At 40.6% G+C, this 17,403-nt stretch overlaps 1 protein-coding gene across 1 annotated transcript in view; it reads right to left on the bottom strand.

Moving 5' to 3' along the window:
* Positions 1–4,352: 4,352 nt before the first annotated feature.
* Positions 4,353–17,403, bottom strand: part of LOC127418996 (rap1 GTPase-activating protein 1-like) — a 121,570-nt gene continuing 108,519 nt past the window's right edge. The window contains exons 20-27 of the mRNA XM_051660002.1: positions 11,720–11,829; positions 9,249–9,344; positions 8,775–8,894; positions 8,507–8,642; positions 7,029–7,137; positions 6,467–6,570; positions 6,207–6,254; positions 4,353–5,083 (exon numbers count right to left, since the gene is read on the bottom strand). Of these exons, the coding sequence (XP_051515962.1) occupies positions 6,246–6,254; positions 6,467–6,570; positions 7,029–7,137; positions 8,507–8,642; positions 8,775–8,894; positions 9,249–9,344; positions 11,720–11,829 (684 nt within the window). The 3' untranslated portion in view covers positions 4,353–5,083; positions 6,207–6,245. The remainder of the gene's footprint in view (positions 5,084–6,206; positions 6,255–6,466; positions 6,571–7,028; positions 7,138–8,506; positions 8,643–8,774; positions 8,895–9,248; positions 9,345–11,719; positions 11,830–17,403) is intronic.

Below are 17,403 nucleotides of genomic sequence, written 5' to 3'. Positions count from 1 at the left end.
TTACATTGCTCCACAGTCCAATCTATATGCTCCCTAACAAATTGAAGTCGTTTTTTCTGATTAGCCTCACTAACAAGTGGCTTTCTTGTGGCTACACAGCTGTTAAGTTCCAATCCTGTAGGTTCTTGTCGCACTGTGCATGTGGAAATGCTCTTCCTTTCACTATTAAACACTGCTGTGAGCTCTACTGTCGATTTTTTATGATGTGACTTCAGCAAGCATTTTAGTGATCTCCGATCACAATCATTCAAGATTTTTTCCAACCACATTTCTTCCGCAAAGCTGACGGTTCACCACTATCCTTCCAGGTTTTAATTATGCGTTGGACAGTTCTTAACCCAATTCCAGTGATTTCAGCAATCTCCTTAGTTGTTTTCTATGCTTGATGCAGGCCAATAATTTGCCCCTTCTGAAGCATAGTAACATCTTTTCCACGACCACAGGATCCGTTCTCCAACATGGTTCTTTAAGAAATTAAAAGCTACACACTGCATCAGTTAGGGTTAAAAGAATTGTTGCCAGCTGAAACATATTAATCACTGCAATAATGATCCAATCATAGGCTCTTAAGTATCTGCTTATTTAAATCCAAACGGCGACTTTTAATTTTTTTCTGGCCAGGCAGTGTATATACTGTATATATATATACATTATATATATATATATATATATATATATAAAAACCCAAGCAGTGTTTTATTATGGAATACCTCACAATGTCTTAGTGTGCCATCAGGATGCATCAATTATGGGAACAATATAAAACAAACATGGATCAGTTATGACGACTACATAAAACATCTTAATGGTGTAGGATAAGGGGCGGTATAAAGGCAGTTTTATGGAAGCCAGTAAGGCCAAACATTTGTCGTAAATACATTACGAAAATAACGCAAATATTCAAAGCTTTCCCCTTCAAAAATTTTGACACTTAGAGTAAGGCAACCCCAAACCACTCTTCCATATTTAAGTTTAACTCAATGTTCTTTGCCTTTAACAGAAAGAGCAAACATCACATTGACTGATTTTTGGCATTAATGATTGGTTTGAAGATAGAGAAATATGCAACACAGCACATTTGTTAAATTAAAAGTTCTGATTAGAGTGTATGTGGTGGTGAAGTGGACCGGCAGAGTCATCTAGGCACACTGTTATGTCTTATGACTCTTCTTAGCAATAATCATTAGAGACTTTGTGATCTAACCATCTACAGGTGCATCTCAATAAATTAGAATGTCGTGGAAAAGTTCATTTATTTCAGTAATTCAACTCAAATTGTGAAACTCGTGTATTAAATAAATTCAGTGCACACAGACTGAAGTAGTTTAAGTCTTTGGTTCTTTTAATTGTGATGATTTTGGCTCACATTTAACAAAAACCCACCAATTCACTATCTCAAAAAATTAGAATACATCATAAGACCAATAAAAAAAACTTTTTTAGTGAATTGTTGGCCTTCTGGAAAGTATGTTCATTTACTGTATATGTACTCAATACTTGGTAGGGGCTCCTTTTGCTTTAATTACTGCCTCAATTCGGCGTGGCATGGAGGTGATCAGTTTGTGGCACTGCTGAGGTGGTATGGAAGCTCAGGTTTCTTTGACAGTGGCCTTCAGCTCATCTGCATTTTTTGGTCTCTTGTTTCTCATTTTCCTCTTGACAATACCCCATAGATTCTCTATGGGGTTCAGGTCTGGTGAGTTTGCTGGCCAGTCAAGCACACCAACACCATGGTCATTTAACCAACTTTTGGTGCTTTTGGCAGTGTGGGCAGGTGCCAAATCCTGCTGGAAAATGAAATCAGCATCTTTAAAAAGCTGGTCAGCAGAAGGAAGCATGAAGTGCTCCAAAATTTCTTGGTAAACGGGTGCAGTGACTTTGGTTTTCAAAAAACACAATGGACCAACACCAGCAGATGACATTGCACCCCAAATCATCACAGACTGTGGAAACTTAACACTGGACTTCAAGCAACTTGGGCTATGAGCTTCTCCACCCTTCCTCCAGACTCTAGGACCTTGGTTTCCAAATGAAATACAAAACTTGCTCTCATCTGAAAAGAGGACTTTGGAACACTGGGCAACAGTCCAGTTCTTCTTCTCCTTAGCCCAGATAAGACGCCTCTGACGTTGTCTGTGGTTCAGGAGTGGCTTAACAAGAGGAATACGACAACTGTAGCCAAATTCCTTGACATGCCCCAGCCTCAGTCCATTCCTTGTGAAGTTCACCCAAATTCTTGAATCGATTTTGCTTGACAATCATAAGGCTGTGGTTCTCTCGGTTGGTTGTGCATCTTTTTCTTCCACACTTTTTCCTTCCACTCAACTTTCTGTTAACATGCTTGGATACAGCACTCTGTGAACAGCCAGCTTCTTTGGCAATGAATGTTTGTGGCTTACCCTCCTTGTGAAGGGTGTCAATGATTGTCTTCTGGACAACTGTCAGATCAGCAGTCTTCCCCATGATTGTGTAGCCTAGTGAACCAAACTGAGAGACCATTCTGAAGGCTCAGGAAACCTTTGCAGGTGTTTTGAGTTGATTAGCTGATTGGCATGTCACCATATTCTAATTTTTTGAGATAGTGAATTGGTGGGTTTTTGTTAAATGTGAGCCAAAATCATCACAATTAAAAGAACCAAAGACTTAAACTACTTCAGTCTGTGTGCACTGAATTTATTTAATACACGAGTTTCACAATTTGAGTTGAATTACTGAAATAAATGAACTTTTCCACGACATTCTAATTTATTGAGATGCACCTGTATATGTCCAAACACAAAGCAAAGGAGAGCTGGTTTGAATTCAGCAAAGACACAGATCTGAATCATCGGATTTTTACACATTTTGACACCACTTAAAAGTTAATGTATTTTTTGACTCATACTAATTAAAATGCCCCTGTTCTCCATGCGCAGGTGGTAATGACAGCTAGCTAAATTATTTAAGAGTAACTGCACCATCCAGTTTCTGCCATATTGCATAATTTTCTTAATTTAAGACCAAAATGAACTTCACAACAACTACATTAAAATAATATCGAGAATCTCTTTCAAGTGGTGGTAGACACCATCTCTTTATCTAACCTGGTCTCATAGAATCAAGTTACTATACTTACATTTTTGCAAAATGATTTTTACGTGGCTCATAGTAAATATCGTGGCACTTTTTTTGGTGAAATAAACACTAGAGGAGCTACAACAACTATTTTATTCTCTTTCACACAAATCACGACTAAAACGGCAGATTATCAGTTAATAAACATTTATTTTTCACCCTGTTCCTCACACAGCACTATTAGAGGTCGACCGATAGTGAATATTGTTGATGCAGAATTACAGATAACTAAGGTGGTGGAAAAGGCAGACACCAGATTAATCCGCTGATGGTCTTTAAAATCAATTAATAGAATGTAAAAAAAAAAAAAAAAAACCTTTCCTTCCTATGATTGGCATAGATATAGAGTTCAAATTAAATGAAATCCCAGATGCAGTTTACTGTGCAACCATAACCCAATAATACCTAAAAATAAAAACTACGATTTTGTGTATGACGTCAAACATTTAACTATAAAAAAGCCTGAAATACACAGGGACTCTTATTTTGAAATGATAGCGAATTTGCGCTGTTACAATGTAACACTCTAAGTATTTAAATTAAGACTTTTATAGCATATATATTCACCAGATAAAGATGAATAAATACTGTAGGTTCCCTCGCTTCAATTTAGAACATGGAAAGAATGCTCTCAGCACAGATTAATCGGTAAAACTGATTTATCAGTCTATAACTAAATGCTATCTTATGACATATAAAAATGTTTATTATAATGTATGACTTTAACTGATTGAGTGTTGGACTTATGCTTCAAAAGACTGGGGTATGAGTCCTGAAAAGTCAACATCTAAGCAGAAAATGTCATTGAAGCACCACAAAATAACACGGTTGTTTGAGCAATTACGTTTTTTCATCTCAAATTTGCTATGACACTATCGGTTAGGTTTAGGTTTAATGTAGGGTGGTAGTTTTTTACATTTAAAACTCAGTAGAGCATTAACCTTAAAAACCTTGTCTGTTTGGGAGAACATTTAACACGCTTTTAGCGCCACACAGTGCACATTTCACTAAGGAATTGCTGCGATACATGCAATAAACCTTGTCATTTCATTTTGCAAAAATGTCCCCACAGTGAAGAAAAGGTTTGTGAGTAATGGAAAGATAATTTCTTGCACAAACTAAATAAATTATAAATAAATTATGATAGCACAGACATAACAAAGGGAATATAGTTGACCCAGAGCGCAATATATCCTTTTTCCTGCACTGAAATGTAGATTGTTAAAATACAGCTATGGTGGTTTTTTTTGCCAAATCTGATTGTTTTTCTCTGCAAGGAAATTTTGGAGTGGTGTTACTTTTAAATAAACACAAAACATATATTAAAGTGCTGCCATGGGCTGTAATGAACATAAGTTATTGAAAATAAATAACAAGAATTTCCAAACCTGAAATCTGAACAAAAGAACATCAATATTAGCATATGAGAAATGGTTTGGTCTCAATAATTAGCTGAAAATAGCTCTTATTGTGCAAGGAGGTGAAATGTCCTTTTTGAGACAAACTTTATGAAATGTAATTATAGCACAGTGTTAGGACCTCATACAGCCTGTTAAATTAGCCACTCTCCAGTACAGTGAAGTATCAGCAGACACTGCTACAGAGGAACAAAGTTCGTATTCATTTACTGGATGTACTCACAAGGGATTCAGGTGACAGCACAGAGTGGACCAATACTGATGCAGAAAGGAATGTGAAGAGAAAGCCTGATGGAAGAGAGAAAAGTAACAGCCAGTAAAGGTCTCAGGCTGCCTGTAACCAACTCATTCTTGGTTCTGGTCAAGCCTGCTAGGGAAGTAAATAGTATCCTGATGGAGGGATGGTAACACGATCGTGGTCCTGGGCCATGTGCATGCTGTCACTCCTGCAGCTGACTGGTGCTGTCCTCCTCTTCTTCACCATTGCCAGCAGTACCGTAATAAACCTGAGCTTGCCTTGTCTCTCTAAGAGGGTGTTTCTTATGGAAATGCTGTTTGGAGATTAAAAAACATATATTATAAATTATACATAATGTATACACAAAATATACTCTGAATTTCATCACATAAATGGCATAAACTATGCTAATTACATACATTACCGTAGAAAAATAAGGTTAGGCTGCCATTAAATTTAGTAAAATTTCAGACCCAATGAATATTGTAATTTATTGCCAAAATAGCACAGAGACATCTTGAAATCACAGCTCAAAAATCAGAATCATGGTTCTTTCTAACAACCTTACAAAATAGCATAATGTTGATACATGTAGAGGGTCCAGCATATGCATGCACTATTCATATACTTACAGAACTTTAAACAAGTGCCTTAGAAAATTCTCATAATTTACTCACCCTCATGCCATCCCAGATGTGTGACATTCTTCACCAGAACAACAAAGATTTTTAGAAGAATATTTCAGCTCTGTAGGTCCATACAATGCAAGTGAATGGTGGCCAGAACTTTGAAGCTCCAAAAAGCACATAAAGGCAGCATAAAAGTAATTAATACGACTCCAGTGGTTAAATCCATGTCTTCAGATGCCATATGGTAGGTGTGGTTAAGAAACAGATACATTTTTAAATAATTTTTACTATAAATCGCTCCCTTTTACCAGCCCTGACCAGTCCCGACCAGTAGGCTGCGATATGCACGAAGAATGCGAATCGCCAAAAAACAAAAGAAGACGAATTTGGAAGTGAAAGGGAAAGTGGAGATTTATTGTAAAAAAATATGAATCTGTTTCTAACCCACACCTATCATACTGTTTCAGGAGACATGGATTTAAACACTGGAGTCGTATGGATTACTTTTCTGCTGCCTTTATCTACTTTTTGGAGCTTTAAAGTTCTGGTCACCATTCACTTGCTTTATATGGACCTACAGAGCTGAAATATTCTTCAAAAAAATCTTTGTGTTCTGCAGAAGAAACAAAGTCATACATATCTGGGATGGCCTGAGGGTGAGTAAATGATGAGAGAATTTTCATTTTTGGGTGAACTATTCCTTTAATATTATGACATCTATTCAAAAGACTTGATCGTGAGATTACATCTTGAACTGATGAAAACAATTATTGCACTGCCGTTTAGTTATGATACTGTATATCTAACCTATTGATGGATGTCCATGAGGCAATCGAGCAGGAGAGACTAGCAGTTCTGCACAGGATACACAGAGGCACACACAGTAACAGAGTTACAACAGGCACAGAAAGAGCTGAAAAGCAGGAGCATACACACACTTTCCCAATCCTTGCCATTTTTAATGTGCAAACTGCATGAAAAATGCTACACATCCATAATGTCAATATTAGCTATAACCTTGCACAGAAGCAGATAGTACTTAAATTGACCATTTTAGACTAACTCACAGATGTAGATTTGTGGTCATGCGGCCGCTCCAGCTTTATGCGGATGTCTGTACGGTTCTGATCTTGGCTCTTTCCCCCATCTGTTTGCTGATTTCTGGCAGGGGCTGGAAAAATATGATTAATTAAGAAAATTAAGAAGTTTATGCCAAGACATAAAAACGTAACCTAAACCAATGCTGCGGGAACGGATTTTGAACAGGGGGTGCTGCGGACAGAAGCTGGGGGGGTTTAGGGTTGGCCGCTGCTGCGGATATAACAAAAATACCCCTTAACATTTTCGTCATTACTTTCGTTAATGAGATTAACACAAATTACGATGGTTTGATACCACTTAACCGGGGGTGCTGCAGCACCCCCAGCACCCCTACTTCCTGCAGCTATGACCTACACCAAATACACCCTCCGATATATTTAGGGTGTGAGAGAAACTATTTTGTTCTGTTATTAAAAATACTACTCAATCTATATGTGTGTAAGCAGTGTCTTGTAATATGAGGGAATATATTCCTCAGTTCAAAGGGCACACAAGAATGGGGTGTAAGAAACAGCTAGTGTCTCTCACCAGGAGAGCTCCCCCTGCTGTTGCTGGCAGTGCTCATGTTGTCCTCCAACCACATGCTGTATGTGAATGAGTCACGTTTATGAGGAGTTCCTGCTGACGACAGACTCTCCTGATTTGGGACAAATACAAAATGTTGCTCTGGTAGACATGCACACTCCAAAGATACCCTGACATCTCAAAAAACAACATATCTCCAGTTTCTACTGTATTGCTAATGCAATGTAGATAAAAGTTTGCTTTAGGATGTAACACATACATGATAATCAGTAGCAGTGTTGGGGAACATTACTTTTAAAGGCAACAAATTATAATATTGTGTTACACCTTATAAATATAACAATTTATTGGTGCATTCCAGACAACTCTTACACAATTTTTACCACCATCTAAAAAAAACACTGGAATGGCACTCAGTTGGACATCCAATTTATTAAGTCGGGGCAGATTGATCAACAATGACTTAAGTGAGAAGCATCATTTGATGTCATTTCCAAGATTTTAGGGAATAACGTATTTCTGAGAAGATTTAATGCTTTGTTCAACTGTAGGGAAAATCCGATTTCGTCTCAAATGCTATTTTTTAGACTGACTGTTCAAACTGCAAGTTACAGTATATGTAGCCATATCTAATTTTTTTCTGTTCAGACTGCAGTCGCTTTTTTATAATAACAATGCACACTTGCATTGGTTCACCATGTATGACAGTTTAGCGATGGATATTTTTCATTGATTAGCCTATGTTTTTCGTGTGGAGAGTATTTTAAAATATGAACACATTCATCACAGACAACGGCATAAAACAGGAAAGGTGCCTTCTGCAATGTTTGTTGCTGCTAGGGTTGACAACTGTCCCGTTTTAGCCAAGATGTCCCATATTTTGGTCAAAATAACAACAGTGTTGAAGAAGAAAAATTTTATTTGAGAAGATTTTTTGGCTTATACGACTTTTAGATGTTTGTAGTCTGAACAGACAAAAAAAAAAACAAAAGCATAAAATTCTATTTTTACAAGCCAATTTTTCAAAGTAAATGCAAGCAATTGTGTGTTCATGACTTTTGCCATTATTATTAGTATAACAGCATTTTTCTTGTTGAGGTATGGCGCCATATTGTGGTGTGTACATTTGACTGTGATGTGTGATTGACTGGAACACCTTGAGCTCAGAAGTGGGCAACTCAAGTCGGGTATTCACACCTCCAACTTCATCTGGAATGCGGCATAAATTACATTGTTTTTTTGTGTTTTTTGTTGTTTATGAAAACATACGCATTTGTTTCTTTTCCATTGCTTTTTAGTTGGATAAGGCTCCATCTTTTTTTGGAATGGACAGTATACTCTATGCTTGGCTTGCAGGTGTGTTTTTTTATTTTAAGTGTTTTTACAAATGTTTGTTCCCCGGACACAGTTTGTACTGCTTGATACTTTCAAAAAAGTAATCACATTACTGTATGTAGCATACTGTTACCCTCAACACTCACCATGCCAGTGTCATAGTCCTCTGTGGCTTCTGCTTCATTCTCTTCTACTACACTGGCAAAGCTGCTGGCATTAGAGGAGGAGCGAGAAAGGTCATGAGCCTCAGGAATGGAAGGAGCCCGGCAATACATGGTTGAACTACACACATATAAACAAAAGTTTTTCATTAAAATCCAGATGTAATGTCAGATATCTTGCACCCCTCAAAACACACAGCAATATTCAGAAATTCAGAAAGTCTATCACTCAGGGTAATGCTTTTTCAATTACCTGTTCTTAGTAATGAGGACCTCAGGTGAACTCTGATTGGAGGAGTTTTCAGACTTGGGGTCCTGAGAGGCATGTCCACTGTCTGGTGTTTTCTGTGTACAGGGAGAGCATTCTCTACTGCTGCGGAGAGAAACACTGACCATTAGAGGGCAGCAAGTGCATCTTTTCAACTCTATAAAGACAAACAAGTTGACGGAGTCCAAGCTCAGCTGTTGACTACTCAGAGTTAGCAAGAAAGGTTAGACACAAAAGTACATGCTAATTCACAACACTATACTGAAACACACGCAAGTTCAGAGCAACACTAAACTTAGGGCCTGGAAATCTTTTAGCACATCTGACAAAGGCCAGCTTTGTGCTAAATGTGCTAAAGGCCATACTTTGTAGCATATCAAAGATGCATTTCCATGGCCAGGTAAGGTGAGCAGCTACTCTATGGTAAAAAAAAGTTGCATTCTATGGTTGCATATATACTTGGAGGGATCCACGGTGAGTCTCCCATTCTTGAGAGTGACACTGGGCAGAGAGAGACAGAGCACTGTCTTGTCCTCTGACAACAGAGCGGTAATTCTTCATCAAACACATAAACACACAAAAGGAGGAAGATATCAGGTTTAATGCGCTGCCTATAACTATCCCAAGTTTTATCCTGATTCTGTAAATTATTTAAACACACATACTCTTTCCCAGCCACTATAGGTGTGCCTTATTTAGCATATTTCTGCACTATTATACAACATTTTGTAATATAAGAGTGCAAGTTATTTAAAATGCACATTCGAGTACCTGGACGTACTTGTTCTAAAACAAAACAAAAAAGTGTGAAATAGAGAGCAACAGTTCCTGCCCACTTTTGCAGCTGTCTTGGTTCCGGAAGTATTTTTCCCACTCATTTTTTTCCATGGGGTTTTCATAAAATTACTCATACAACAGTTCTAAGCCATGAACCAAACCAAGGTGAATCGCATCATCACAAACTTTGATTTGAAATAAACAAGTATTTGAAAATAGGACAAAAAGACAAAGGTGCAAGACTGTGTACTTTATAGAAAAAGAACTGTGTACTGTTTTTAAAACTCTTTTTAAATGGTGTACTACTGTCTTTCATGAGGCACTGAACTACAGTCCCATGAAGCACTATGAATGACGCAAATGCATTTTAAAAAGAAAAAATGCATTTCAAGTTTATTGCAAAATATTCATAAATATAGAAGAAATCTGATAGTGTAGGGGAGGCCACGCTTTGTTGGCGGTGATTCTCTGATTAGTGGATCTTTCTCTTTTGGTTCTGTACTGTATTTCCACTCTGGAGATTCTACTATTTAAACACAATTAAAGGAATATTCTGGGTTCAATAGAAGTTAAGCTCAATCAATAGCATTTGTGGCATAATGTTGAGTACCACAAAACATTATGTATGTGGGCTTGCCCCTCCTTTTCTTTAAAAAAAAACAAAAATCTGGGTTCCAGTGAGGCACTTACAATGGAAGTGAATGGGGGCCAATTTTTTAACATTAAAATACTGACTATTTCAAAAGCATAGCCACAAGACATCAACAATATCCATGTAAACATGATTTTAGTGTGATAAAATCACTTACTAACCTTTTGACACCTTAAATCTCAACAAATCCTAAAACCCTAAAATGACTGTATTACAATAATTACAATATATTACAAAATTACAATTTAAACCTCTTTACAGCTCAAATAATACACAAGTTTTAACAGAATAATTAATGAAAGTGCTTTTATAAAATTATAAGCTTCACATTTCTGTATTTAAACCCTCCAAAAATTGGCCACATTCACTCTCATTGTCCCCATTCATTCCCATTTTAAGTGCCTCACTGTTACCTTGATTTTTGCTTTTTCTAAAGAAAAGGAGGGACGAGTTGAAATGTATTTTTGTGGTAATCAACATTATGACACAAATGCTGTCGATTGAGCTTAACTTGTATTGAATCCGGAACATTCCTTTAAAAAAAATAAAATAAATGAAAATCTCACAGACTGATGGCTCCAACAGAAGCATATACCATCCATAAACAACCTCAAGTTTGGAGGGGCCTAGGTAGCTCAGCGAGTAGTGACACTGACTACAACCCCTAGAGTCGAAAGTTCGAATCCAGTGCTGAGTGACTCCAGCCAGGTCTCCTAAGCAACCAAATTAGCCCAGTTGCTAGGGATGGTAGAGTCACATGGGGTAACCTCCTTGTGGTGGCGATTAGTGGTTCTCGCTCTCAGTGGGGCACGTGGTAAGTTGTGTGTGGATTGCGGAGTGTAGCATGACCCTCCAGTGCTGTGAGTCTCCACGGTGTCTTGCACAACGAGTCACGTGATAAGATGCATGGATTGACGGTCTCAGAAGTGGAGGCAACTGAGACTTGTCCTCCGCCACCCAGATTGATGCGAGTAACCACGCCAACACGAGGACCTACTAAGTAGTGGGAATTGGGCATTCTAAATAGGGGAGTAAAGGGGATAAAAAAACAAAACAACCTCGAGATTCACAGTAGATCTGTCTTTAAAAGTTTAGAGGTTATTATTAAAAATCAATTTGCTTATGGAGAAAATGAATAGGATTTTTACTTTCAGAACCAGCCTGATGCACTCCATTTTGAACACTTTATACACTCAGCAGGCACAGCTTTCCCTACATAGCAGAAGGGGAGGGACGTTTGATCATGAAATTTGACACATCATTTCCCTCAACAACAAAACTAGAAGAGTGCTTCTGTGTGGTGTTCTATTCAAGATCCTTTGCAAATTCCTTTACTAGACAGCAGAGTACATAATGTATAATGTAAGTACCCAGTGTAAAGTACATCATTTAAGACGCAACTTGCGTCTTGAAACCAATGAGGCCATCACCTGTGGCATTGTAACTTTAATGCCCCATAATCCCAGCTCCTGAGCCATCAGAACTTTCCTGATCATCTTACCTCTTCTCTTGGACTTCTTGGATGTTCTCAATGCCGATAGCGCTGCTACGTCGAGAGCTGAAGTGTCCTGACTTTTTCCTGGTTGGGCTTTTTCCAGGAATGATCAAAGACTGCAGGAGGGAACAAGAAGTCAGTGAGCCTGCCCTGAAAATGAAATCTTCCCATTTCTGTGGTTTGGTTGATGCTTTACCTTCATCAATAAAATGTTTACTATGTGGTCTCAAAGGAAACTTAAAGGATAATATACCCTGTATCAGTCAGGTCGGTCTCTTATTTCTGTGGCATGCTCCAGTGATTCTGAAAACAAAAGCCACTGTTTTGTATCTTGACTAGCAGGACAGTGAAGTGCGCACTTCAGGGTTTTGGCCTGAACTGAGTGAGAGATGAAAGATGGGAGCAGGATCTCCTGAACTTCACTGGGCTGTGCACTTACAGGGGACACTTTGTTCTCTCTAAGCCTGTGCACTGAGATTTTACAGCTACTGCTTTACTCCACTTCAAATAAAAGTCTTCATAAATGAAAGGCTTTTTATCTAAAATGGCTTCAAAGGCTTTGGGGTGACTATGTTGCCTTTTTTCTTTTTTCTGTCTCTATGCTGTCAGCACACAATGAGTGTACAATTATGAGACAAGGGGAAAGAAATACATTCAGTACTACATACTACACTAGATGAGAAGTGACACTGAACATTAAAACAACGCAATACATTACATTACATAGAAGGTATGGGAACATGAAGGAAGTGATGGAGAAAGGGAAGCAATCTGCAAATTTCCAACATGAAGAGTAGAACACAAACATTTGAAACAATGCTGCTGAGCTTTGATGAATGCGCATGTGCATGCATAATTTGAAGGGCCAAACAGTGCTAATGGAAATAAAAGTGTGCCATTTGGTTCTCTGACTGAATCATGCCTATAGCAGATGTGCCTGGGTGATATATCATGGATACCTGCACAGAAGAACTAGAAACTAAACAGTGGAATAATTGAAATTGAGATTTAACAAGAGTCCAAAATAGAATGTTACAGCCTGTCTACACTGGAAGTGTCGAAGCAGCACATCAGCTGTTTGCCAACAGTACAATAGTTAAATTTCGAAATTGTATGAATGGAAATATATTGGCATAAAAAATGACCTTGTGTGGGCTATTTTGGCTAAACAATTTTCTACATTGTTACAACTAGTGATGCACTAATCCAAAATGTGTGTGCTGAAACCCATATTCAGTGTGCCAATACTGATAGTTTGGTGGTTCTGCTTTTTTATGCTTCCTTGTTTCAAATCACTAATAATTAATTACTAGGGATGCACCGATACAAAATGTGTGTGAAAACAACATCTGCCGATACATATAGTCTTGTGGTTCTGTTTCTGGTTTCAAATCACTAAAAATGTATATTAACCTTTTCAATAAGGTTCCATTCGTTAACATTAGATGATGCATTAGGTATCATGAACAAACAATCAACAATATATTTTTACATAATTTATTAATCTTTGTTAATGTTAGTAAAAAAATACAATTGTTCATTGTTAGTTAATGTTACAACTTTTGATTTAAAAAATGTATATGTAAAAGTTTACATTAACTAAGATAGTTCATGTTAACTAATGATGTTAACTATTGCAAACAATTAGAACCTTATTGTAAAGTGTTAACAAATTAATTACTAGGGATGTACCGATACCAAATTTGTGTGCCGGAACGGATATTCAATTATTAAGAGCAACATCTACCAACAACATCTACCGATACTGATAGTTTGGACGTTCTGATTTTTATGCTACCTTGTTTCAAATCACTGAAAATTAATTACGCAACTTCGAAAGAAATTGAAATAACTTTATTCTCTACGGTATGTTTCTACATATTTTCCATGTTTCAGATTAACTGGCCTCAGTTATTAACAAAACACTGAAGCAAAAAGCACATTATGAACTCACATTAACATTCATTAACATTAACTGAATTCTGAATAGCTTCATGTTAGTATCACATTGAATTGGTAAGATTTAAAAAAAAATTAGGTTCTTAACTCACATTAACTGATTCCTGAATGATGAAGCTTGTCTCTTTTTAGCTGAAGCAGCCTCTGCTTTAGCATTAACAAAGTTGTCATATTCATTGTGTTGATGTTTAAGGTGAGTAATCAAATTAGCCATGTTGAAAGTTAACGTTAGTTCCCTATCTGTCACTCACTCGACATTGTGTCGATGTAGTGACACTAGGGGTCAGTCTTGGGAGCCCCAAACACCTCTGCTTTTTTGAGTATTGGTGAGTGGAATTTGCATGCCACTCCCCCAGACATACGGGTATAAAAGGAGCTGGTATGTCCGACGTGATCATTCCCTTGGTCCCCCTCGCCCGGAGTTTGGGCACGTGGCTCACGCTTTCCAACCCGTCGCGATGGCTGACCCGGACCGTCCGACTTGGCTACGCGATTCAGTTCGCCAGGCGCCTGCCCAGGTTCAGCGGCATCCGCTTCACCTCGGTGAAGGGTGAGAACACCGCTACCTTGCGTGCAGCGATCGCTACCCTTCTGTGCAAGGGCACGATAGAGCCTGTCCCTCCAGCCGAGATGAAGAAAGGGTTCTACAGCCCTTACTTCATCGTACCGAAGAAAGGCGGTGGGTTGCGACCAATCCTGGACCTGCGAGTACTGAACCGGGCTTTGCACAGACTCCCATTCAAGATGCTGAAGCAAAAACGCATTCTAGCGAGCGTCCGGCATCAAGATTGGTTCGCAGCGGTAGACCTGAAGGATGTGTACTTCCACGTCTCGGTCTTACCTCGACACAGACCCTTCCTGCGGTATGCCTTCGAAGGCCAGGCATATCAGTACATGGTCCTCCCCTTTGGCCTGTCCTTGTCCCCTCGTGTCTTCACGAAGGTCGCAGAGGCAGCCCTTGCCCCGCTAAGGGAAGTGGGCATCCACATCCTCTACTATCTCGACGAATGGCTAATCCTAGCTCACACTCGAGATTTGCTGTACGCACAGAGGGACCTCGTGCTCCAGCACCACAGCCGACTGGGGCTTCGGGTCAACTGGGAAAAGAGCAAGCTCTCCCCGGTTCAGAGCATCTTTTTTCTCGGTTTGGAGTTGGACTCAGCCTCGATGACAGCGCGCCTCACGAATGAGCACACGCAGTCGGTGCTGAACTGTCTGAAGGCGTTCAGATGGAGGACAACGGTTCCACTGAAACTTTTTCAGAGGCTCCTGGGGCATATAGCATCCTCAAACCACACCGCTCAGGTTGATGCATATGAGACCGCTTCAGCACTGGCTTCAGACTCGAGTCCCGAGATGGGCATGGCGCCACGGGACACATCGCATGGCCATCACGCCACTCTGTCACCGCCTCTTCAGTCCTTGGACCGACCTTGCATTTCTACGGGCAGGGGTCCCCCTAGAGCAGGTCTCCAGGTGTGTCATGGTTACAACAGATGCCTCCAAGATGGGCTGGGGCGCTGTATGCAACGGGCACACAGCCGCTGGCTCCTGGACTGGCCCGTGGCTGTGTTGGCACTTCAACTGCCTAGAGTTGTTTGCGGTACTACTCGTAATCCAGGGCAAGTGACGGTAGCGTACATCCACCGTCAAGGCGGTCTACACTCCCGTTGCATGTCACAACTCACCCGCCATCTCCTCCTCTGGAGTCAGCAGCGCCTCAAGTCACTACGAGCCACTCACATCCCGGGTGACCTCAACACCACAGCAGACGCGCTGTCACATCAGGTTACCATCAGGGGAGAGTGGAGACTCCACCCTCAGGTGGTCCAGCTGATTTGGAGTCGATTTGGTCGAGCACAGGTAGACCTGTTTGCTTCCCGGGAATCCTCCCACTGCCCGCTTTGGTACACCCTGACCGATGCACTTCACATTATAGATGCGCTGGCACACAGCTGGCCCCCTGGACTACGCAAATATGCATTTCCCCCAGTGAGCCTACTTGCACAGACCCTGTGCAAGGTCAGGGAGTACGAGGAGCAGATCATCCTAGTAGCACCCTACTGGCCCCCCAGACACGGTTCTCAGATCTCACGCTCCTCGCAACAGCCCCCCCGGTAAATTCCCCTGAGGACCTTCTTTCTGAGGGACGGGGCACCATCTGGCACCCGTGACCAGACCTCTGGAATCTCCACATCTGGCCCTTGGACGGGACGCGGATGACCTAAGTGGCCTACCACCTGCGTTGGTTGACACGATCACTCAGGCTAGGGTGCCCTCTATGAGGCGCTTGTATGCCTTGAAGTGGCGTCTGTTCGCTAAGTGGTGTTCTTCCCGATGCGAAGACCCCCAGAGATGCGCAGTCGGATGCTTTCCTTCCTGCAGGAGAGGCTGGAGGGGCGGCTGTCCCCCTCCACCCTGAAGGTGTATGTAGCCGCTATTTCGGCTCATCACGATGCAGTAGATGGTAAGTACTTGGGGAAGCATGACTTGATCATCAGGTTCCTGAGAGGTGCTAGGAGGTTGAATCCCTCCAGACCACGCCTCGTCCCCTCGTGGGACCACTCTGTAGTCCTTCGGGGTCTACAGGGAGCTCCCTTTGAGCCCTAGGGGTCAGCTGAGTTTAAGGCACTCTCTTTGAAGACTGCCCTCCTGACTGCGCTCACTTCCATCAAAAGAGTAGGGGACCTGTAGGCATTCTCTATTAGCGAGAAAAGAGAGGGAAAGAGGCCTCGGCTGGGCTAGCCTGTCCATATCGTTGGGCAGTCAATTTGTTCCTGATGGACTGTTCGACGCTCATAAGAGCATTGGGGGAGGTTACATGATGGCCTGGTGTGCTGGCTACAAGGCACACAGCAGTCTGCCCATCACACACCACCAGTTCACGTAACACAGTTCAGATAGTTGTGGCATTTTGTATAGGGACCCCTAGTGTCACTCCATCGACACAACGTCGAGTGAGTGACAGATAGGGAACGTTCTGGTTACTTTCGTAACCTCCGTTCCCTGATGGAGGGAACGAGACGTTGTGTCCCTCTTGCCACAACGCTGAACTACCCGCTGAAATGGCCGGGACCTGGTCTCGGCTCTTCAGCACAAAACCTGAATGAGTGGTTGCATACCAGCTCCTTTTATACCCGTATGTCCGGGGGAGTGGCATGCAAATTCCACTTGCCAATTCTCATTGGCCTTTTTTCCAAAAAGCAGAGGTGTTTGGGGTTTCCAAGAGTGACCCCTAGTGTCACTACATCGACACAACGTCTCGTTCCCTCCATCAGGGAACGGAGGTTACGAAAGTAACCAGGACGTTTCATGAAATTCTAGCAGTGCAAAACAACTCTACTGTCATTGTCAATTCAAAGTAATTCCACACAAGTGACATTTTATTTCACACACAGCACGTGTTTTAGGCTAACTGTCTGGTGTGTTTTCCCATTCCCCTTTAATTGACAGGAAATAATCTGCCCTAATCATTGGCTGTTTCTACACAATCAACCAATGTCCAGTAGTGCAGATAATTGTTTTAGTTGGCCGATACTGATGTTTGGCTGATACATTGGTGCATCTTTAGTTACAACAGCATACTGTATACGGTTAGAGACAAAACATGATTTAAATTAGTGGGCCAGAGACCAAAAACGTCACAAGTTGGGTTTAATGTAATGGTCAGAAGTTATTCACGCAAATATTTAACAAAGAAAATTAACAACAACCAATAGATATGCATAATA

This window comes from Myxocyprinus asiaticus, chromosome 28 (assembly GCF_019703515.2).
Source record: "Myxocyprinus asiaticus isolate MX2 ecotype Aquarium Trade chromosome 28, UBuf_Myxa_2, whole genome shotgun sequence".
Taxonomy (NCBI): domain Eukaryota; kingdom Metazoa; phylum Chordata; class Actinopteri; order Cypriniformes; family Catostomidae; genus Myxocyprinus; species Myxocyprinus asiaticus.
The sequence above is the reverse complement of the archived record's forward strand: the minus strand, read 5'-3'. Positions and strand labels throughout refer to the sequence as shown.